This window comes from Thamnophis elegans, chromosome 1, assembly GCF_009769535.1.
Source record: "Thamnophis elegans isolate rThaEle1 chromosome 1, rThaEle1.pri, whole genome shotgun sequence".
Classification (NCBI taxonomy): Eukaryota; Metazoa; Chordata; class Lepidosauria; order Squamata; family Colubridae; genus Thamnophis; species Thamnophis elegans.
The window spans coordinates 19,626,973-19,651,730 of NC_045541.1; the positions used below are offsets into that span (position 1 = coordinate 19,626,973).

Sequence of the window (24,758 nt, forward strand, 5' to 3'; positions counted from 1 at the left end):
AGAAAAAAAATGGTAGAGTTAAAGAACTCCTAAAAGCAATTTTTTTTAAATAACCTGGCTATCTCCTGAATAACAAATAAAGGGATTTTTATAAATACACGTAACCAATAATTACAGCAAGGCAGTAATTTTAAGATGTTTTATTTTTGACAGCATGACTAAATATTGGCTGAACTCTTCGATGGCATCAGAAGGGACTGGTGGTGGGATCTGTAAAATATTTCCCCTTGATCTGAGACTATGAGGAGATCTGGACAGAGTAGTCTTTTGTAATCAAGGCATCAGACTTGAAACTCAGTAATCATGAGTTCTAGTCCTACTTTAGGCATGGTAGCCAGGCAGGTGACCTTGGCCAGTTGCTCTCTCTCAATCCTAGGAAAGCGGGAAGGGCAAACAACTTTTTGAAACCTTGGGAAGAAAATTGCAGGGACTTGTCCAGGTAGTATCCAGAAGTAATACTAATTGACATTATCTAAAAGAATAACAGGGCTCAGTGAATCCCTACTAATCTTTAAAATATGATAAGGAAAATGAAGATTAAAAATGCATTAAAATCCATTTTAATAGTTGCCACACCAAAACTGTTGGAATGCTTATTTCTGTTGTCTTTTCCTTCTCCTATATCTATGATGGCAAACCTACGGCACGCATGCCACAAGTGGCACACAGAGCCCTCTCTACGGCCATGTGCAGTGCATGCCTCCCGCTGGCCAGTTTGTCTTCGGGTCTCTGCCGCGCATGCGCAGGGAGCATGCAGAGGATGCACACGTGCACAGCGGGCATGAGTGGGGGCGGGGCACATGCATGGGGGGGGCAGGCACTTGCATTGCATTTTGGGCAGCACCGCGCAGTACCCTTGCACCCCGTTTTGGCTTCCAGATTGGTGCAGGCAGCCTTCCAGGCCCAAAATGGGGCGGGGGGGGGCGCTTTCAGCACACAATGACAAAATGGTTAGCCACTACTGCCTTATTTTAAGAATGTAATTCTGTACATTCCAAAGGACTGGGGAAAAAATTTACATAGCAGGAGCTCAGCTTGACCCAAGAGATACATTTTACTTCAGTTTAGCTTCATGTTGACACTGGAATTAATATAGCAATAGCAGTTAGACTTATATACCGCTTCATAGGGCTTTCAGCCCTCTCTAAGCGGTTTACAGAGTCAGCATATTGCCCCCAACAACAATCCGGGTCCTCATTTTACCCACCTCGGAAGGATGGAAGGCTGAGTCAACCCTGAGCCGGTGAGATTTGAACTGCCGAACTGCAGTCAGCTGAAGTAGCCTGCAGTGCTGCATTTAACCACTGTGCCACCTCGGCAATATATGTTTAACGCAATTTTGCCACACTGATATTTTATCTTTGAGGAAAAGAGCTGCACTATATATGGGATTTATTGAAGTCCTTCCATGAACTCCTGTTCTCAGAAACTTTATCCAATTTGTATGATTGCCAATTACATTGTAGACTGAGGAACTCCAATTATCATGAGTTAGAATTGTGCGTTCCAAAATGTAATCTAGTGAAATATTATTGTCAAGTTGGAATAGCTAAGAAATCCATCAGTTTTGCTATTTCTAAGGCCGTGATGGCGAATCTATGTACTCGTGCCCAAAGTGGCATGCGGAGCCATGTCACCAGTTCCTCTTCCGGGTTTCTGGCATGCATGTTTCCGGCATGCATGCGTGACGATCAGCTGGCCTTCGTCCGTGCAACAGTGCTGGGAACTGGAAGAGATGGTCTGTTGTTTTCCTGTGTGAGCATGCGCGCCGCCCAGTTGATCATCACAAGTGCATGCACGCCAGAAACCCGGAAGAGTGGCTTGCTGGTGTGCATGCATGCGCCAAAACCCGGAAGTTCATTTTCTGGTTTTCCGATGCGCATGCATGCGCCCTGGGAACCTCCTCTTCCAGGTTGCAGCCCAGATGAGCGTGCACTCCTTTATCAGCACTCAGTGCTGAAAGGGTTCACCATCGCTATTCTAGGCTATTTTCATTTCTTTTAAAAGATTCTTTGGATTCTCAGAACAAATTGCACCTGACATTCTTATTTGCCCAGTACAGAGAAGTAGATCCATACCAACATGGGAAGCTCCTAACAGGCATGATGGACTTACCTGCAAGATTGAATTGGAAATATTCCCCTTTAGCTGTCTTTATGCATACTGCTATTGAGGCAGAATGAGTAAACTATGATCTGAAACCATTACAACAGCCTCATTGTCAGCCACAATATGAATTTGGACTTAATTCTGAATACCAATAAAAAGGGAACCACATAAGTGCTCAGCCTCTTTAAATGCATGTGTATAGTTAGTCTTTCACCCTGACATATTATGGAACACATCCAGACGGTGCCACCTATGGGGAGAAAATACCTTACACATAATTCCTACTCATAAGCAACTACCTACACATGCTTCCTTTATAGGACTGGAGACTCTGCCTATTCAAAAGCCGTTGGTTATACACAACAACCTATTGGCATACTTAATGTTGATAAGGCAGGAGTTGGCGTTTTGATGTCCCTGTCCGAATATTTTGGGCTACAACCCCCACTGTTTCTGCCCAATGGTCATACTGGTTGGACTGGGAACTGTAGTAAACATTTTTTTTGCAAGGCATCCAGTTTTATGTGCCTGTTTAATATGAGTAATGCAGGAATATTGTTAGAAGCATTCCAAGATGAGAGTACAAAAACGTAAGAAAAATCACAAGAGGTGAAATCAAGAAAAAAATAGAAAAATATGACTTTTCTGATATAAAACGAAAAAGAAAGATAGCCTTTTGAAACTCTGCTATTAAGAGCTGCCAGATTGGTTAAGCAGTCTCCAAAGTCTGCACTGCTTTCTTAGGGATCTGGCCTCCATTTTCAGACACTTCCTTGGCTCTAAATTGTTTTTGGTGATAAAATCGTCTAGTTAATCTTTTTCATAATAATACATTCAGACAATACTTCTTTATTAAAATAGAAAACCCAAAATCAAAGGACTTCCTTTTAGGAAACAAGCCTATTTTCAAAACACCAAACTAAAGCATTGTGTTCTTGTTATCACCATTTAAAAAGAACAGAATAAATACTATTGAAATGAAAATGCATTGAACTTGATTCAAGGAAACAAAATCGGGATATTTCCGTGTCCAATTTGCAGTAATATGATTCAACAGATGCTTCCACAAATTACATTTATTTGCAGTCCTCCAAATGATTTTGTACAGCCCAAGTCAATAATCTTCATACCCCCAAAATTAAGCATTCTTACTTGAGAATGCGGGCACCGTGTTTTCCTAAAAGCGTTAACAGTTACCCATTTGTGTCCGTGCAAGCCACTTTTTGGAAGAGAAACTGATGAAGAGGTATCCTAAACCAATCACTTTTAAGGACAGATAATTTTACTAAAGTTTTGCATGAGGAACGACTGGCAAATTTGATCACGTGGAATACAAAGAGGTAAGTAGCATTCCTTGCTACCTGGAGAGACATTGGCAATAAGGCAGCATTTATTTAATGTCTCTGTTGAAAGTTAAGCCAGGCTATAAGGCCAAAGGTACAGTAACAGCCAACCTCTGGAGAGGAGATTTTGGACCTACATCAAGTTTTCTGTTTTTTTTTTATGTGTGCACTAACAACTCTCTTATGGCATACAGGTAGTCCTCGACTTACAACAGTTCACTTAGTGACCATTTAAAGTCATAACGGTAGTGAAAAAACTGACCATTTTTCAATCTTAGGATCATTGCAGCATCTCCATGGTCACAAGATTTACATTCGGATGCTTGACAACTGATTCACATTTACGATGGTTGCAATGTCCGATGGTCATGTGATCACTTTTGGCAACCTTCTGACAAAGCCAATGAGGGAACCAGATTCACTTAACAACCATGTTGTTAATTTAACAACTGCAGTGATTCACTTATCAAATGTAGCAAGAAAAGTCATAAAACGAGGCAAAACTCGCTTAACAAATTTCTCACTTAGCAACATAAATGTTAGACTCAATTGTGGCCGTACGTTGAGGACTATCTATACTACTTCTTGGCTGCTCCTGGGCAGCAGAATTGGAGGATCTACTGGTAGGTTTTTGATTGGTTTCCATTTGATTGCTAAGCGTTTTTGTTTTCTAATTAGACTGTAAAGATGAAAGAAATTTTTGGCCACGGTTTTATGCAACTGAACTGTGATCCCATTTCGAGTATAGAAAATAAGTTTCTGAGCCGAGACACTGAGTCAGAGACATAGTAAATTTTTTAACAGTGAAGTTTATCTTCTAATCTGAAGCTACTTCTTTATGCTTGAATTTCAGGGTTAAGGCATAAACCAAAATTAGATCGCGCAAAGCTAAGCCTGCATGCCTTTAAACTGCTTCATAAATGAGTCTTCGAGAGTCTCCCATTGTTCCTTTTTAATAAGCTTTCTCCACAAAAAAACACCCAGCTTCCTGCCTGCCAGATCACAAGAACTGCCATTTTGCTGAAGCAAACTCAGATTATGCCACTTAATTTTTCTCTTCCCATCTGATTCAGAACTGAAGTTAATGATACTAAAATCTAGTATCAGTAAAGGTTCCCCTCGCACATATGTGCTAGTCGTTCCCGACTCTAGTGGGCAGTGCTAATCTCCGTTTCAAAGCCAAAGAGCCAGTGCTGTCCAAAGACGTCTCTGTGGTCATGTGGCCGGCATGAATAAACGGTGAAGACGCACAGAACGCTGTTGCCTTCTCACCAAAGGTGGTTCCTATTTTTCTACTTGCATTTTTTACGTGCTTTCAAACTGCTCGGTTGGCAGAAGCTGAGACAAGTAACAGGAGCTCACTCCGTTACACGGTCGGTGCTAGGGAACTGCCGAACTGCCGACCTTTCCGATCGACAAGCTCAGCGTCTGAGCCACCACATCCCTGACTAAAATCTATACATAAATAAAATCAATACAGGACCAAAAATGGCCTCTATACATTTGAATCAGAAAAGAAAAAAAAGGCAAGATGCTGGAATAGGGTTGTCATTGGTAAAAATTAGAGAAAGATTAGAGCAAAAAAATCAGGCCGGTTGCATAGCAGAGCAAAAAACAGTAAGGACATAGAACAGAATATTTATATATTCTGTTATAATATATTTTGAACATTGAACATACAGTTCTTCTTAGTCCATAGCAAATATCTCCTTTTAAAGGAGATTTCGATAAAGATATGAGAATTGGGAGATAGACCCACTCTAAAAATGTGTGGAAGCCAGGATATGTTGTCATTAGCAAGTTGCTACCTTCAACTATACCTGCCCTGCAACCTCTAAAGCTACATACAACACCTAACTGAAACATCAACAGCAGTTCCTTTAATACTCCTTAAACAAAACAAACCCAAAAGGCAAAAATAGCAATAGCAATAGCAGTTAGACTTACATACCGATTCATAGGGCTTTCAGCCCTCTCTAAGCGGTTTACAGAGTCAGCATATTGCCCCCAACAACAATCCGGGTCCTCATTTTACCCACCTCGGAAGGATGGAAGGCTGAGTCAACCCTGAGCCGGTGAGATTTGAACAGCCGAACTGCAGTCAGCTGAAGTAGCCTGCAGTGCTGCATTTAACCACTGCGCCACCTCGGCAAAATTACTACTATTATCAATGCATATAAACATCCATCTTACAAGCCATTTGTTAGGTCTCGGTTTTGCAAAGGCGGCTCTTCCATGACTTCATTTGCTCCTAGGGCTGTGCTGAAGTTTCTGGTCCTCCCTTTCCCACTTGGGGATTAGGCACTTGGGGTGGGTGGGATAAGGGGGCAGATCCCTTTCCTTCCCCCGCCTCGGCTGCGGGTCGCGGGGTCAGAGCCCTGCCTGCATTTCTATTTGCAATCTTTGCCCTGTTCCCTCCACCCTTCCACATCTCCTTCGCCAATATCAATAGAAGGATGCCAGCACAAACGCATCCGATTGGCTGAGAAGGCAGAGGCCAAAACTCCTGGGAAAGCTGTGCCTTGACTCACTCTCCCACGCTGGCTATCTTAACAGCAGCAGACTTCCGACAGAAGCCCCAGCCACCAGAGCTCTGGGACAGCTTGGAAAACTGTGCCCTGGATATCCCTGCCATGATACGTGCAAAGAAAACATTCGAAAGACAAACTTGGAAAGAAGAAAAGCAGACCTTTAGGGCACTCCTGACTCCGTCTCATAGTGTTTTTCTATCCCCAAGACAATTAGAAAAAAGAAAAAAAGAAAGTAGAACTGTCCTCATTTTTGCCATTATTAGATAGATTCCTCACTTCTGTGAACTAACCATAAAACCATAAACATAACTTAGTCACATTATTTCAGGCGTATTTCTAAATTGCTAAATTTGCCAAAAACAAATAAACCCTCTTATGTTAGTTTGATATGGGAACATCACAGGGAGCAAATATTTTGCAGTTCCAGAAGAGATCTAGGGCAGTAGCCCCCCACCTTTGGGGCACCAGGGACTGGTTCAGTGGAGAAGGGTTTTTCCCTGGACTAGAGGGGGCGTGATTTCCCGTAATGCCTACAGCCCACAGATAGATCTTTGCTTGTATGCATGACCTGTTTTTCTGGCATGCTGCGGGCAAGTGCTGGTCCACAGACCAGGAGTTGGGGATTCCTGATCTAGGGTTGGATAAAAAATAAAAAGTTGTGCAGCTGAGAGGCAAACAAAGGCATTTTAAAGCCTTCATCAAAATTAGTACTGCTCAGACTTGTCACATGGGTAAGGTTCCATGGTGAAATTCAATAATTTTCCCTACCATTTCTGTGGGCGTGGCTTGATGGCTATGTGATCGGCTGGGCGTGGTTTGGTGGTCATGTGACTGGGCAGGCGGGGCTTGGTGGTCATGTGACCGGGCAGGCGCAACTGACTCACACACAATGTAAAAGCAGATAGACTTCACACAAAATGGCTCCTGCAACTAGCAGGAACCACACAGAGTCACAGAGAGCTCAAAAACCAACTATCACACTTTTCACAAAAATAACACGAAAGCTGCACAACTGACTCACACACAATGTAAAAGCAGCTGGACTTCACACAAAATGGCCCCTGCAACAAGCAGGAACCTCACAGACAATCAGACACAGCTATTTCTTAACATGTTTTATACTACCGGTTCAGGCGAATAGGTAGTCAAAACCTGCTTTTAAAAAGTTCCGACGATTGTGCGGCACAGCTGATCGTCCCTCAGCTGATCGTCTAAACTTTTTAAAACTTTTTAAAGCATTTTTTACTACCGGTTCGGGCAAACCGGGCCGAACCGGTAGCATTTCACCCCGGTAAGGTTATTAGAAAGTCAGGACAGAAATACAAACGGCAGCTTTAGGAATGAAATCCAGTAACTTGAAATATACCTCGAATAATGATATATAACTTGGAACTCTTCAAAATGTTATAACCAACTTCCAGTTGTTATAGCTGGCATAAATAACAGAAAGGAATGGTGCAAATTACAGCCCAGATTATCTGGAGAGCACCAGATTGCTTGTTCCTGACCTAAAAGGATAAGGCTTTAAATTCATTCGCTTGTCTATCTAATTCAGTATTACCCATACTGGAATAGGAGCTTCTCAGTAAATTGCAATAGGTTGATGGGCCTGTTTTAGAATTTAAAATATAGTTCTTACTTAATTCCCGCCTAAAATGGACAAAAATCATGCTGTCAGTTTTCGTGATCATATCGAGCTCCGAAGAGCATAAACAAATAAAACTAAGACGTCACAGGCTGTCCATCTCTAACAATAACAAACATGCTGTATCTCTGAGTGATTTTTAGGCACAATTTAAATAGGAGTATCTCAGAAGAGTATAATCTTCCTTCACATTAGTAGCCCCAACCCCTTTTTACGACCGTACCTATAGCTGAAATACTCACTAAAAATGGATCAGAGTTGTGTATGAAGCCGTAAAGGATCTGAATTTAAAATGGTAGTTTAAGATCTTCTTCTACACTGTATACCAAAGAATCACTTTAGCGGCTTATCAAAACTCTGTATCCAACATTTGTGCAATCTAGAGGGACAATAACTCTCCAAAGTCCTCTACATAGTTCTACCAACATGTACCAGATTGTGACCCATCAAAACCGCACTCGACTAAGCCGCGCCCGATTAAACCACGTCGCTGATGTCATCAACAGGGCGACAACAGCCAGCGCGGAGAAAGAAGGGCGCTTTAAATAGCGCTTTGAAAGCAAGCCGATTCAACTTAAGGTAAGGGTTAGGTTTAGGGTTAAGTTAAGGGTTAGGGTTAGGTTTAGGGTTAGGTTAAGGGTTAGGATTAGGGTTAGGGTTAGGGTTAGGTTTAGGGTTAGGTTAAGGGTTAGGTTTAGGATTAGGTTTAGGGGGGTTAGGTTTAGGTTTAGGGGTTAATTTTAGGTTTAGGTTTACAGCGTGCTTCTGTCTCCGCGCTGTTGTCGCCCTGTTGATGACGTCAGCGACGCGGTTTACTCGGGTGCGGATTAGTCGAGTGCGGTTTTGTGGTGGAACCGTACCAGATATCAGACTAGAGAAAGCATGTGCAGAATAGGTAGGGGAATCAGCACTTGAAGAACTACAACATCAAAGCAACAAATAAGCAAATAATCCTTATCTCTTTCCACATACCTCCTCCATCTCAAAGGAGTCCTTCTGCTGAAGCATGAGGCTGGCAATCGAGGGAATGGTTAGCAGAACAGAGGCCTCTTTATCAGCCACTGAAGTTGCAGGCATTTGAATTGCCCTGACATCTTTATGTTCAGAACTGGTCGATTCCAGAGTATCACCCGTGAGATTAGAAGAGTTCATAGCAGCAATCTTTTCATGAAATCCACCTGTATGTCCAAAAGAGTTGTTATTTTGCTGATCTTCGTAAGAAATAGAATAACCTTGAGTTTCTTGTTGAACACTAGGACAAAGTTCTGAAGAATCCAGAGCTCCTAACAGGCTGGACTGGTTGTAAGGGGCTTCTTCTTTTACTGTTGCCAACAAAGATGCTTTGAAGTGCTTTGGAGTTTTGACTTCGTTTTTCACTTCTGGTTCTTCACTCCCACTTTCACATTTGCCCTTCTCGGTGGACATACCACTGCCGCTATCCCCTGCTTGAGGGTTTCCGTAAAGATTGAGCTTAGACAGGGTCTTCATCAAACGATTGGCTGTGTTACTTCGTGTCAGAGGAGGTGGGCTGGATGCCTCTTTATTGGAAGATACTGAATTCATGCTCCCAATTTTCTGCATGGGAGTGCCAGAAACTTGAGAGTACAAGGAAGAGAATGCATTGGCCACAGTAGTAAGCACTTCGATTTGACGAAAGCGACCTGGCAAAAAGACAAAACAAAGTGACAAAAAGAACAAAGGGCAGCACTGTAAAAGTGCAACATTGAAACAACAAATGAACTTGAAACTTGCAAAGTTAAAAACAGAAACACCAGAACATCAGCACCAAAGCCAAGCCCGACTTCTGACTTTCAACTAGCTTTGGCTTCTGAAATCTGAGGGAAGTAGGGTAAAAAAAAAAAAGGTAAAGGTTCCCCTTGCTCTACATGGGGCAGCCCTTGAAGAGTATTCGGAGACTTCAACTTGTCCAGAATGCAGCCGCGCGAGCGATTGTGGGTGCACCTCGGTACACCCACGTTACACCTATCCTCCGCGAGCTGCACTGGTTACCAATCAGTCTCTGGATACGCTTCAAGGTGCTAGTCGTAACTTATAAAGCCCTTCATGGTATTGGATCTGGGTACTTGAGAGACCGCCTGCTGCCAATTACCTCCCACAGACCCATTAGATCTCACAGGGTTGGCCTCCTCCGGGTGCCATCTACCAGCCAATGCCATCTGGCTATTACCCGGGAGAGGGCCTTCTCTGTGGCAGCTCCGGCCCTCTGGAATAACTCCCCGCAGGGATTCGGACCCTCACTTCTCTCCAGGCCTTCCGAAAAGCCGTCAAAACCTGGCTTTGCCGGCAGGCCTGGAGGTGATGAGTTCCCTCCCCTCTCGACATGTATGGTTGTGCGACTGTTGCCTATTTTTATTATTTGTATTTTGTTTTTATGTTCCCCTTTTTCCCCTTTTGAATTGTTCGCCGCTCTGAGTCCTCCCGGAGAAGGGCGGCATACAAATAATAAAATTCTATTCTATTCTATTCTATTCTTGCACATATGTGCTAGTCGTTCCTGACTCTAGGGGGAGGAGCTCATCTCGTTTCAAAGCTGAAGAGCCAGCGCTGTCTCAAGATGTCTCCGTGGTCATGTGGCCGGCATGACTAAACACTGAAGGCACATGGAACACTGTTACCTTCCAACCAAAGGTGGTTCCTATTTTTCTACTTGCATTTTTACATGCTTTCGAACTGCTAGGTTGGCAGAAGTTACCTAGGGGGTTCCATGCACCAATTCTTTACCAAAATGTTACTTGTATAGTATTCCCTGAGGAAAAGTTGATGGTCTTGAATTGTTTTGTCATGGGATCAGTCTTAAAAACACATCTGTCTTTGAATCACTCAAAAAAAATAGTTTCCTTTTTATTGTTTTAATTTTCAGTAGGGATGTACGCCACTCTGTGTCAACTCAGTAGCATATATACCCAAGAAATTAATGCACACCGAGCTACATCACTGGGAAACTGTTCAGAGGGAGAAGAGGGGGAAAATATGTGATTCCTTCCATCACTTTTCCACCAAATAAAAACACCTATCTCCTCACTGAACTGTCTTTTAAATAAGCTCCATTCCCTCTTCTCTGAACCTTTTCTAACATTCTAGTTCCATAGGCTGCATTTTACTCCCACTTCATTCTGCTGTCCATGGACAGTTGTGAGTAGGATGGTACCAAAGTTTTAGAACTGATTCCATCATCTCTAGTTAGCATAAGAAAGAGAAGCTAAGATTTGGGAGTTATTTTTTTCCAAGGAATCCAGGCTGGAAAAGGCTGCTCAATTGCTCCTAATGCTTTGCTACAGTTATCTACATACTCACTATCATTTGAGAGACTGAGTTTTTCACACTGCATAATGAAAGGGTAAATTTTAGAGAGATAGTTAGCTGCCTTGACAACAAGTGACTAGGTTCAGATAGTTTAAAATTAGAAGGGCTTTTCATTAGATCTATTTATTTCTACTTTACCTGTCTGAAAAACAAGGAGATTGATCAAGTAATACCGCATTTGCCTTTGCCAACTTTTGAAATTATTTAGGAACATATCAATTTTTTATCCATTTATGTTTATTGAATGTGTATATTGCCCAGTAAGAAAAACATACTTGTCAAAGCAAAATTGGGATTTTCCACTTCCATCCGCTGCAGTTGTGCACTCAGAAACACTTTGATATCTATGCCCCTTGCAAAAGATGATGAATTAAAAAACCTTGATGGAATTTTAGAAGCAATATCTGGTTCATCACGTCCGAATCCAAGATTATAGAGAACCTCTTCAGGATCTTCCTCATAGAGTTCCAGTAGTTCAGACACACTATATTAAAACAATAACACAAGAATTGCACTATATAGTATGCTCTTCTGGTTAGGTACAGAGGGCAAATCTGTAAAACTATTAAATTGAATACCTGGATTAAAAGATTGAGACTGCAATTTTTAGCTTTTAAAGGAGATGAAAGGAAATGACATTATGATTCTGTGATCTTACTTGAAATATATTTATAAACATTGAAATATTTGTGGTGTACTCTCCCATAATTCTATTAATCTCAACAAGACTTCTCAGCACATCTAGAATAAGTTTCACTGGAGTGGCTGGGGAATTCTGGGAGTTGAAGTCCATAAGTCAAGTTGCCAAGATTGGATACTCCTGAGCTACACTGTTAATTTGGATATTAATGAGCCGCAAAATTTGCCTAGAACCATGATGGCGAACCTATGGCATGCATGCCACAGGTGGCACACAGAGCCCTCTCTGTGGGCACACGAGCTATCGCCCCAGCTCAGCTCTGCCGCGCATGCCTCCCGCTGGTCAGCAGGTCTTTGGGTCTTGCCGCACATGAACAGGGCACATATGGGAGATGCACGCACATGCATGGGGCACATGTGGGGGGTCACGCACACATGAGAGGGGTGGTTGTGTGCACATTGCATTATGGGTGTGTACGTGAGGCCGCTTTCGGCATGCTGTGCCAAAAAGGCTAGCTGTCACTGGCCTAGAATAATGTTTAATTTTGCATGGTTTTGGTCAATAATTATATACAAGGGCAGATTGTCAGCTACCCCAACCTTGTTCAAACTTCCTTGAAAGCAAAGCCCTACTCACAAACCCCGTAAACTCCAACCATATAGCTCTGAGAAGACTTTGCCTGTTCATTCAGTCTTTGCTATCATAACTACACCGTTAGGAAAAATTAAGACATGTAATCGGTCAGCAAACTCACTGCATCCTGTAAGATTTGGATTCTAAGCAACCAATCAGCCAAACTGTTTTGCAGAATGTGTGGCACCTTGTCCTTCCCAGTTCTTTATTTCTTAAATTCAAGGCAATGATGGCCTGAACTAGGCTAGGCCTATCACCTGCAACTTAGAGGTACTCTACCAATCTCCCTAGTCACCTCTTTTTTTTAAAATACTTAACGCCGACTGACTTGAGCTCACGCTGGTTTATTTTGTAAAAAGATCCTGCACAGCCTCAATAAGGAGCGTTTCTTTTTTTAAAGGATATGGGGAGTGAAGATTAGGCTCCTAGTCTGTTCTTAATCCAGCATTGTTGCAATAACAATATGAGAAAGGGTGTGCAATATAATGTACTTTATACTCCACTTGATTTCCTCCCAAATTGTGCCTGGAGACTTTACAGATAGAGTAGGTAATCCGCTCAAAATTTTTGCCTTCCAAAGCATGGGAAGCCAGAGAAATGCAGACTGAACCACACAGACCTGCTCTCTCCCTTACAGAAGATAAGCTGAGCTCATCTGCATGAACACATCAGTGTAGAGTTATTTTGGTAATAGAGGAGTGGTTTGTCATTGCCATTTTCAAAAAAAAAAATCAATTTGAGGACTCCTTGGTCACCTTTGGAATTTCATGATATTTTGGCATACTGCGTATTACGGCAGTACGTATGTTTCTCTGTCCTTTTTGTATATGTTTTGCATTTAAATTTAATAGTCCTTAGTGCTCTCTGAGCTTAATTGTTTCCTTGCAGACGTTACATTAACCAAACTAGGTAACATCATCAGTACTAGTGCTAGGACTATCACTGATGATGTTACCTAGTTTGGCTAATGAAACATCTGCAAGGAAACAATTAAGCTCAGAGAGCACTAAGGACTATTAAATTTAAATGCAAAACATATACAAAAAGGACAGAGAAACATACGTACTGCTGTAATACGCAGTATGCCAAAATATCATGAAATTCCAAAGGTGACCATATTAATGTATTTCAAAAAGAGATATCACCAAACTGCAGACCTGTGGAACTATGATAAAAATGTATAAAATGTGATTTCTTTTTTTCCAAAAGAAAAGAAGAGGTGGAATAAAAACAAAAACCCACTGGTTCTTTACTCCACCCTAATAATCCTTTGCTTACCTAGAAACAGTTGCACTGCTTTTTCCTGAGCCAGTGGAATTCATACTTCTCCCCCTTTGATGAAACTGAAGCCTCTTGTCTTTTGCCAATATACTGTTGCTGACAACACAAAGGGAATTCATAATTACAAGGGTGGAGAGCTTGCCTCTTCCTTTAGGAATACCCTAAATATCCAACATTCTACTACTCTGGTTTCTCTTAAATTCACTTTGGTTGCAATGCCCAAGAGCAGCTTTTCATTGTAAGCCTCTTGATCCCTTCCAAACCCCACAAGTGCTTCTTTTGCTAAAAGCACCCCACCTAGTTCGATTTACCACATTCAAAGAACTGCATGGAACTTCTGCTTTTTTTTTTTTTTTTTTTTTTAGCTCAGCACAGAATTTTAGTTTGAAAGAAATTAAATACACAAGCACAAAAGGAATGGCAATTCAATAGAGTTCCTTATTTCCTCAGCTGAAGAGTAGAACTTTTTCCTTCCAGATGTTTTGGGCTGCTGCTTACTAAAGCACAGCAGTGGGAAACGTCTGTGGACCAGATCAGTCACAAGTTATTGGCTCGATGAAGAGCAGTGTTACAGAAGGCAAGAAAAACAATGCAGGTTAAGGTGGGGTTCAGACATGTAAGCAGAGCCAGAATTTTCCATTTCTGGACAAGGAAGGGGGTCCAGGGGAGGAAAATATCCCCCCTATTAATTCTATCAAGCTGGTTTTAAATCAATACTACTGCTTCTTTCAGTGGTGGGATTCAAAAAAAATTACTACCTGTTCTGTGGGCATGGCTTGGTGGGCGTGGCAAGGAAAGGATACTGTAAAATCCCCATTTCCTCCCCACTCCAGGGGAAGGTTACTGCAAAATTCCCATTTCCTCCCAATCAGCTGGGACTCAGGAAACAGAGAATAGATGGGGGCGGGGCCAGTCAGAGGAGGTATTTACCAGTTCTCCGAACTACTCAAAATTTCCGCTACCAGTTCTCCAGAACTGGTCAGAACCTGCTGAATACCACCTCTGGCTTCTTTTCAAAACGTGGGACACTGAATTTAGAAGTACAATTTGGGAAATTTGAGGATCACTCCAAAAGACTATAAGTTTCTCATCTTTGGTTAATATAACTTTGGAGTTATAATCAGGATGACAGATGGATGTGCTTTATCTAAGTCAAATAGGTTTTTGATATTTCTCTATAATATGGAAAGACAAAATGCTGCACTCTTGACTTTTCTCAATGGTTGGAACTACAAGGAATTTTTATTGGAACCTTCAGTAACTACAGTAAGGCAATGGTAATGCAGTTACTGCGTGACCCGACAAAAGCGTGCACGACGAAAGCGCACCGAGAAAAGTGTGTCGCTAAAACCGCGACGTCATCAATGCGCCAACAACAGCGCGTCGACAGAAAGGTGATTTAAGTTAAGGTAAGGATTAGGTTTAGGGTTAGGTTCAGGGTTAGGTTTAGGTTTAGGGTTAGGGTTTGGTTTAGGGTTAGGTTAGGGTTACGTTTAGGGTTAGGTTTAGGTTTACAGTGCACTGTTGTCGCCGCGATTCAGCGCTCATTCGTCGGCGTGGTTTAGAACTCGCGGTTTTGTCACTGCGGTTTAGTCGGGCGTGCTTTTGTCGGTGAACCCAGTTACTGGACTCCACACTCTTTACCAGATCCTGGAGAGAGGTTTTTACAAAGGTGTCACATTAGGCGGTATACGTCCTATTTATCAGTCTGGGATCCGCATTGTAGTTATGGGGGTAAAAAGTGTACTCAGTCTACTTTTTAATTATCACTCAGAATTAAATTAAAATCCAAGGTTAACAATGTAGCTGATCAAAAAGAAAGAAAAATCCAGCTGCTCACATCTGGGTCTCATCAGCTTATAGTCTTGATGACAAACTATTAAAATGAATTATGCTCATATAGAAAGATCAACTTCATGTCAGATGTTACTCCAAAGCAAAAAAAAAAAAAGTATGAATTTTTACCAGATCTCCATTTGTTCAATGGTTTGATGCAGTTGGTTAGCTGAAAAAAGGGGAGGGAAGAGGAATGAGAGAATGAACATAAATCTGTACATTACAAATTATAGAAACAAAAATGCTTGGTAATCATTAACAGAAATAACAAACAATTCAATCATTTTTATTTTATAAATAGTATTTTGAAGGCATGCACTGGCAAACTGTTTTTACAATGAACTGCTGGAGAAATCTCAATTGGCTGGATTCATGCAATATGTTAAGTCACAGACCATGGTTTACAAATCACAAAGATGGGTTGACACAAGATGCCTAGCCACAGTCATATAAATGGCATTGAGACCTAGTGCACTGGATGAACTATCTATGAGACTAGGACAGTGATGGCTAACTTTTTTTGGACCGAGTGCCCAAAGTGCACACATGTGCCCAAACCCCCCAAATGCAATACGTATTCCCCACCCCCACACATGTATGCACCCCACCCCCACACATGCACCCCCGCCTGCACCCCACCCTCCTGCACATGGATGCATGCCCCCCGCATGCCCCCTGTGCATACGTGGCAGAGACCCAAAGACCAGCTGGCCGGTGGGAGGCGCGTGCACATGCGTGGCGGAGCTGAACTGCGGTGATGGCTTGCATGCCATCAGAGAGGGCTCTAGGACTAGGATAAATATGTGAGCAATAGGTGACCCTCTTTCATTCTGAGCCTGAGAAAATGATCCACTGTTAGAATTTCTCACAAGTACCTTGCATAAATATTTATTTGGCATGAGGCAAAGAGAGCACAAGAAAATTTGCTTCCTTCCTTTACCGTCAGTTTCCATAGGACTCATTTGTATTTTTCTCGGTAGAATGAAAGTATATCTCTCTATGTGTGTGGTTGTTCTTGACTAAGTTGCATCTCCCAATGTTTATGCTTATTTATGCAATGGGAAGTCCAGGACAGAATGGATACACTCAGTTCTGGATTACATCATTGGGGGGTGGGGGGAGAAGGAAAGCATTACAATGGAACAGTCATAGCATCTTTCTAGGCTGCTGCCCAAAGAGATTCAATGGGATCTCTTTTTCCCCCCCCCGCTCTACATTCTCCACTTGATCCTGCCCACTTGTCAACTCTCTTTCTTTTGCTGTCTTCTTTCCACAGAGCAAGTCTGGCCCCATTCTGTTGAGTTGTCAGTTTCTCTTCTGATGGAGAGCCCCAAACCTCTCTACCTAACGTCCTCCCAACATTCTGTTGGGTTAAAAATAAGAGAATTGCGGTGCAGGATTTCTGTTTTATGATTAACAATCATAGCCTGGTATTTTTGGCCTATATTTAAAATATATCACCTTAATTTCATCAGGACTCTGCAATCAAAACTAGGAGCATCCTTTCGATATTAAAAAGATTTGTTTATAAACAAATATAAACAAATAAACAAAATCTGAATAATTAAAACATTTTAAGTCAAGGAAAGATGCAAGGAAAGGGGCATACCTAGAAACATTTAGATTTATCACAGGCGTAATTTGATTAAAAAATCCTGCAAACACACAAAAATATGTTTGCCAATAACAGAAAAGTCTCCAGTAGTACCAATTATTCCACTTTTCAAGTATTTGAAAAGCTGGTTTTAATATATATCTGATTCCAAGACACATACTGAGTATTCCAGAAGCTGAAGAGGCCCAAAGGTAAAACTTTGGCATGGCTCAGAACAAGCTAAAACATTTCACCATATCCTGGCATCTACTTCTTGAAATCTTTGTGTTCCACATGATTAATTATGAACAGAAATCAAGTAAATTCAAACAATGAGCCTTAATTCAAGTTTGTTGTGAAAAAACCTCATGCCAATATACTCTGATTTGATGTTTATAAAGCCCATAAAATATATCTTTTTTAAACGATTCTAGAAAATGTTAACATCTTCCTCAACATTTTTCTTGCCAGAATCTGACCTCATTACTGTGATGGTGTAAGTTCAAATTAATACCACAGACCCAATATAGAACCATTCTTAAATACGTCAGAGTAGCTGGCAGTCTAAAACCAATCTCTTCAATGCATAATATTCCAAAGCAGCCTTTCCCAAATCAATCCCACTTTTATATGCTGAGATTCCAACTCCCAGAATTCATTATCCCTGTGATGGCAAACCTATGGCACATGTGCCACAGGTAGCATGCAGTCCCCTCTCTGTAGGCATGCGAGCAATCACCCCAGTTCGGCTCCACCGGGCATGCATGCGCGCCTCCCAACAGCCTCCCAACAGCCAGCTGGTCTTCAGGTCTCTGCAGTGAATGCGTGGGGGGGGGAGGGGTCAGGGATCCTGCATAGGGGCGTGCGCACTTTGGGCACTCGGTCGGTCCAGAAAAGCCATCATTGCCCTATCCTATTTTTCTAGTTCTGAATATTATGGCTGGAGAATTTTGCAGTCACATGGAAGACTGTTCTGGAGCACACAAACACCTGATCAAATTGCTAATGCAGGTCTGATAGGCGGATATTTTCTGTCCACTCTTGTCATGGAAGACAAAACAGAAAACACGACTTATTTTGCTCACTGCATTGCTGGGTTAATAGCTATTAAAATTAAAAGCCTGATGCAACCATGGAAGTTGTCTTAGAGAGAAAAGTAAGAATAAAGTTGTTGTCTCACAACCATGATTTTTCAGGCTCCTCTTCATGCTGTCAAGGAAGACAGAATGAGACTAGGTTGGTGAATGGAGTCAGGAGCTCTTAGGTTTTGAAATAGCCCAATTTGTGGTTGACTTTTTTGTTCAGGCTTGAAATATTGAGCAACTCAGTCTCCCCAAGTAACATTTTATTTTTCTACAATAAGAAGCATCTACCTGATCTGCAATAATGGGCTGTGTTGCACAGGAAATAATAATGGGGATAACTGGACAAAATGTTAAGCTAAGTTATATCGTGATTGTTTATTACATAAAATCAGGTCATACAAACACAAATGAGGCATGGGGAATAAATGATTCAATTGCCTGAATCTTGAAGGTTTGTGGTTTAAAACAAACAAATCACCCAGCTGATGAAGAGCAAGTCCACATATTTTAATAAGATAACTGATCTGAAAACAAAATACTATTTTTACAGCAATATACCTGACTCCAAGAACAATCTGCATAATATTTTGGTTAATATGAAACAGAGGGGTAAAATTTCAAGAAAGTTGTAGCGTCTCACTGAAACATAATTTGCCATGAGTATACCTGTCTCATTTTGAAAACTGAAAAAAGATCTGAAAAATATTGTATTTTACTGAAAGATTTCGGATACATTTTTCTCAAGGATCTCTTCCTACATTTTTATAGTAACAACTAGTAAGCTCACATGCTTCAATCAGAATAAAAATACACTGTTCAGTTTTAGAAAAGCTGAATAGTTTTATTTTTTTAAAAGCATATGCTTAACATCACACCCACCTTCTGCTCCCAGAGACAAATCATCTTCAAAGCTTCCTCCATTCCTCACCAGCATGCCTAAAAGAGATATCAGTTTGTCAAAATCAAAATCTATTGCTCTGGTTATTTTCCAGCAATACTGTCAACTGTAAATTAAAACACTGAACATATTTTGGAATATCTATTTATTTGCACCTCGTCTTTCCTTTATATATCATCCCCTTCTCCACTTTCTTTCCTCATCACAACAGGCCTGTGAAATGCTGACTGACCCAAATTATATTAAGATTTCACGGCTGAAAATGGGCTTACAGCTGGTCCTTGTCCTAATCCCCATACTTTAACCATCACATATGCTAGCATATTGTATGAAGTTGTAATGACATTTACAGGCTTTTTACAGTCTAATAACTGTAGCACTGGCAGTTTTGAGAAAAAATGATTAATCTTATAAGACATAAGGAAAATCTCCAGCGATATTGTCAAGCTAAAAAGAAAAGAAAAAGCAATTTCTTATTTACAAATGTCGCATAGCTTAGTACTTCTGATTCACATGAAACATGACACAAAGCTTTAACGCTCTGAAACTGCTTACCAAAAGTTTCAAGCCTAAATATTATCTGGGAACAAGCATTCCCTTTCAACCCTGGAAAATGAAATGAAAGAACTCCAGCTATTGCAGAGGCTTCTTCTTGGCCCTGTCACTACCTGCACATTCTTGTCGTACTTTGAACTTTTGCATTCTGGTTTGTGCAGGTGGTAACTTTTCAGGTGTGGTGAGTTCAGTCAGAGCCAGTCAAGAAAGAGTGTTCTGAAAGGCTGACCTATTTCACAATATGCTTCTTTCTCGCTCTCTCCTTCCAACAGGCATATCTACACAAGAGTCTCACTTAGCTTTGGCACGAGAGAGACATGCTTACTGTAAATACTTAACCATGAACATCCCATTCTTATTCAGAAACAGTGCTGGGAGATCAGGAACCCAAGATTCTCTTTACAACCTCCAAATAGTTTTCAATTCAAACTGAATTTTGGAGACTTATTATACTTTCTGCCCAATGAGAAAGAAAACGAAGACATTAGAAAGTGCCAGATATTTACCTTTTAATGCTGGGTTGCTCTGCTCATCCAAGGAAGCTCCCAATGGTGTTCTAAAACCACAAAAGAGATTAAAATATGCATGACTCCTTTAAAACTTGCTTCTTCACATCCTTCCTTTAAAAGCTGACTTTTTCACATCCGCCAACTCCTCTTCCTGAAATTGTGCATGCACGCGTACATATAACTTACAAAGCCCACTCTGAGAAAACTGAGTCTCTAATACCGATACCAGTTGCAAAAGCCAATTAGGTTGTGACTACAAGAAGTGAACTCTGCTGGATCTAATTTCCAAATAAGTATGAGCAAGATTGCACAAGCTTTCTTAAGTGTGGGCTAGCACAGCAACATAAAGGTGAAAAATTAGTCATGTATTCAATGCCTTAATGATTCAGAGAGAAAATACATGTATTGAAAATTCTTTCATATTTTAAAACACGTATTCCTCTATCCAGTTTGGAAAGAGTGGACAAAATAAGCACACTTCAGATGTAAAATGGACCCACTCAACCACATAGCCCAATGTGGCCACTGAGAAAAAGATTCGTCATTTTATTATATTCTGCCATTCAACTTATACTACAATTATAAAACACCGTAGTGAACAATAAGCATCTAGTGGAGCTTATTTCTAGAAACATACCAAGTGGATCATAATGTTGTATTATGAACTCTTTGTAGGCTTGCCAACAGTCAAACTGATGAGCATGGTGTTTCTGAAAGTCACTAAAGCAATAATACAGATGTGAATCCTAAAGATCTAATAGCCTGCTTATCTGTTTACCCTCTGCCCCATTTATGGCAAACAGACATCATCTTGCCAAACAATGAAAGCAGGGGAGGAAACTTTGGAGCCCATTGGTCCAGAGAAACATGGGTTCTCCCTTCTCCCATGCCTTCAATATTTACAACCACAGTGTAAAGAGCCCCAGTAGAAGCTGTAATAAGGAAGCAGTTGAAGGAATGACAGGACAGTGGAAGAAGAAACTGGTGCTGTATTTCACATCTTCCCCCTTCATTGCGACTCCCAAATCTATCATAGCAGCACGGTTGGTGCCAGGCTATTCTTCCTTTCATTAGCCAGAGAAGGCATATTTTCCCAGTGACACCAGGTGATCAAAGTCCCTTATGGGTCCTTGGGCCCATTACTATAAAAGGGAAGGAGCAGCCATCCTTCTTCCTTTGCTCTGCCCACCCTCAGTGTTGCAGAATGGGATGGGAGCCCAGCGCCTGAGCTCTTCCACCACTGGGAGACCCATCTGAAAATTCATAGCACCTCAACAACTCTATCCATAGGTCAGTTTTTGTGTTACAGTACAATGTGTATTGGGAGGAACACATACAACAGCTGTGTGCCATCTATTCCCTTGTGGCAGATTTGAAAGAAGAGGCCTTATTTCCAGGTCAACTGTTGATAACTTTAGGACTTCAGCAGCACTGCCAACTAAGGAAAACAGAAAACCAGCTTAGCCAGGCCTGCTTTAATCCCATCAACAGTTGCCTGCTGCACAGAATTTAGCAGGTGAGTCTGTTTACCTCCGTGCTGTGAAGAGTTTCACCTGCTGGTATGGAGAAACAACAAGTGAAACTATTCGCAGAACCCAGGAAAACAAGGCCAACCCTGCACACTAAACAGGATAAAGACAAAAGATATTGCAGCCAGTGAAACTGTCGGCAACTCAGCTCTCCAATTAAAAAAAAAAGTATCATCTTGGATTTGTTTTTACATGCATACACACTAAATTCTTTAGTATGACACATCATACAAGTGGGGAAAAAAACATTTTGATGCAAAATAATCTTTACCATCGTAATTAAATCACACAATTTGCTACCCACTTCAGTAGATTATTTAGACTGCGATGCTACAAATATTTACCTAGAAGGAAACCATAGAATGGGCACAGAAGACTGTCACCATAAAGCTGCTTATTTTCTCCAAAGATCGTAACACGCCATTTTGTGCAATTATTTCTAAGGTCATACAAATAAAGTGGTCAGGCAGCTGAGATAACATTCCCTGCCAAAGTCATTCAGGAAGAGAACCATGGGGGAGAAACCATGAATTGCTTTCCTAATGTTGTTCCCTTAACACTGTTACAAATAAAAGTGGAGTGGCATGGAAACAGTTCCCCAGATTAGAACTGCCCTTATTTTGGGTTTCGCCTAGTGTGGGATATAATAGATATAGTGATCATAAAGGAGTAATACATTTGTTGATATGTAGATGGTTATTTTTATTCTTTATATGTATTTCACTGAAGTAAGAGAAATGTAAGTCGCTGTGATATTTCTTTTAAGAAATGACTGGATGCTTAATGCTATGCCTAACTTAATGCCAAAGGCTTCTAGTTTCAATCATTACTTAAATGTAGCCTTATGGCTATCCAATCCTATTCTTTTTAAAATGTCTCCATCCTTATCCCTTATCCATCCCTTATTCACTGCTCTGCATAATATTCAGCTTGCTGAATTTTGAGAAGTTTCTTGCCACTCTGCATCAAATACTTCAAAATCCTGTGCTAAAGATGTGTTATCTTCTTAAGGACCAACATGGACAATTTTTTTTTTGTTTTCAGACTGTTTTTTGTTCTTCTCAGCCTAGGAACAAGGCGATGAGGGACTGAGGGACTGAGTCGGAACTGGGCTTTGCCTAGTGGCAGGGGCGTGGTTTCAATTAACTGTCAGGCTCAGTCCTCGCAATGTGTGGATGAAGGTCAACCCAGCCTGGATGCTATCTCCACCACTATGGAGAAGAAAACACACACACACACACACACACACACACACACACACACACACAAAGGTGCTTGGACTATTTTGCTATCAGCAAAATGCAAGTTTTCAAGCTGCAAAAAATTTTTGCAACTGCAAGAATTATTAATAAATTTCATATAACATTATTCAGTCCACCCTATAAATGGAGTTAGACGGGGAGTTAAGAGCTCTTTGTATATGGTCTCAACTGAAAGTGCAATATAATAGAATATTAATTCAAGTTTCAATATTAATGTCTTCAGAAGGGCAGAACCTTTCCATAAATGGAATTTTATCACAAATCTTTCATTGCCCTCTGTTTAAATGCTTTATTGATCTACAGTAGCATACCAATCAAAGAGAACATTATTTCAGAATAGAAGCATTCCACAGAAATAAAACAAGCATGTGTCAGCTCCAAAATGCCGTTACAGCTGAAATTTTGATCAGACTTCCAGTTTGTCTAATATTCTTCTAAAAGAGCAAGAGAACTTTGGCCTACGATTCTTATCACTCCTGGCTAGTGGCCTCACAGACGAGAGTTGAGATCCAGCAATGTTTAGAAGCCATTAGGTCCCTTATCTGCTGTTTGGGGGCTCTGGGTATTGATGAATGGCATCAAAATTGCAAGAAACAAGAACTTTTCTTAAGACAAAGAGAAAATTAAAACACATATTAACTTTAGCATAAATTTAAAAACCCAGAGTTTATATTTAAAAGTAAGATCCTGAGCAGAATCTCTTACTGTATCCTGGTAACCTCCGTAGGCTTTCTGCCAGCTGCCATGTCCTCAATGTCCTTAAATATGCTATCATGCTATACTAATTACTGGGTTGAGTGAAGTAGAATAGTAACAAAGCAGCACAAGTCAATATTATACTACTAGTCATACAGGGAAGGCATGTAATATGAAAAAGAGATTAAGCCTGATTACCAAAGATCTGTTTCTCCTCTCAATTAGAATAGGAAGCTGACGTATTTTGCCTTTGTTCATTCATTGCATCGCACAGGGATAGGCAAGCTACTGCCTCTGCAATATTACCCAACCAGTTCCAATATCTTCAATCGGCACAGTCAATAATTTGGCATGTGAGAATTGTGGTTACAAAGCCACCAGTTATCTACCTTCCACTTCCGCGTGAAAACATGTAAGTTCTAAATTAAGATTAAAACCTGAGAAACAGAACAAGAAGAATTTGCTGACTGGCATTAAGTTATTCATGGTATTATGTCCCTGTGAAATCAGTGGGATTTCAGTACAATGAATTCAGCTACTAGGTATCCTGGTAACAGTAACCGAGAAAATAGCCAGTCTGCTGCATTTTTTTGGTCTTTCCTGAATCTTTTTGCTCATCCCATTTCCAAAGCCAAATGCCATTACAAACGTTGGTGTCGGTTCTCTTATTTGCACCTCCAAAACAGTACAGAGCTGTCTCACTCATTTTAAGGGAACACTGACCGGAAACCTGAAGCCACTGCAGTAGTGTTTTAAACCTATCCCCTCCCTTTTGAATGCGGACAGAAAATATCAAACCACCAAGGCACTTTAAAGGAGTGGTCCAACCTCTGAAAATTGCTATCGGATGAAACTCTTGGAGCTTTTGTATGTCAATGAAAGAAGACTCAGTGGAGGGAGGGAAAAAAAGGGATTTCTATTAAAAGGTTTTCAAGCAACAGCCTTTCCAACCCAGAATTTAAACAAAGGCACTCATTGTTTACACCACTGGCTTTTAATGGTTCTTTTAAAATTCTTCCAATTCTCTTTCTTTATAGGCCACTCCAGAGTTTCTCCGGATCCTGCCTAGCCAGTTGCCAATGATACTGGCTGGTAGCAAAATAGTAAGTGAAGTTGACATTCTCTCCCAGAAAGCAAACCTTTCACCTCTAGAGCAGATTAACAGCTACCAGCAAAACCGCTCTGTCAAACAGTTTCCGTGTATTTCCTACACGCACGCAAACACACACACACACACACACACACACACGGGGGGGGGGGATTTATCCCACTACAATGAAAGCAGTGA

The 24,758-nt window shown here is 41.0% G+C and overlaps 1 protein-coding gene across 2 annotated transcripts in view; it reads right to left on the bottom strand.

The window, feature by feature from the left end:
- The window catches only part of ITPRID2 (ITPR interacting domain containing 2), a 74,016-nt gene that overhangs the window by 32,631 nt on the left and 16,627 nt on the right, over positions 1–24,758 (bottom strand). For both annotated transcript variants that reach the window (XM_032216879.1, XM_032216888.1), the window contains 6 exons: positions 19,981–20,030; positions 18,901–18,957; positions 15,472–15,511; positions 13,504–13,602; positions 11,228–11,436; positions 8,601–9,289 (listed from right to left, as the gene is read on the bottom strand). In XM_032216879.1, coding sequence (XP_032072770.1) covers positions 8,601–9,289; positions 11,228–11,436; positions 13,504–13,602; positions 15,472–15,511; positions 18,901–18,957; positions 19,981–20,030 — 1,144 coding nt within the window. The remainder of the gene's footprint in view (positions 1–8,600; positions 9,290–11,227; positions 11,437–13,503; positions 13,603–15,471; positions 15,512–18,900; positions 18,958–19,980; positions 20,031–24,758) is intronic.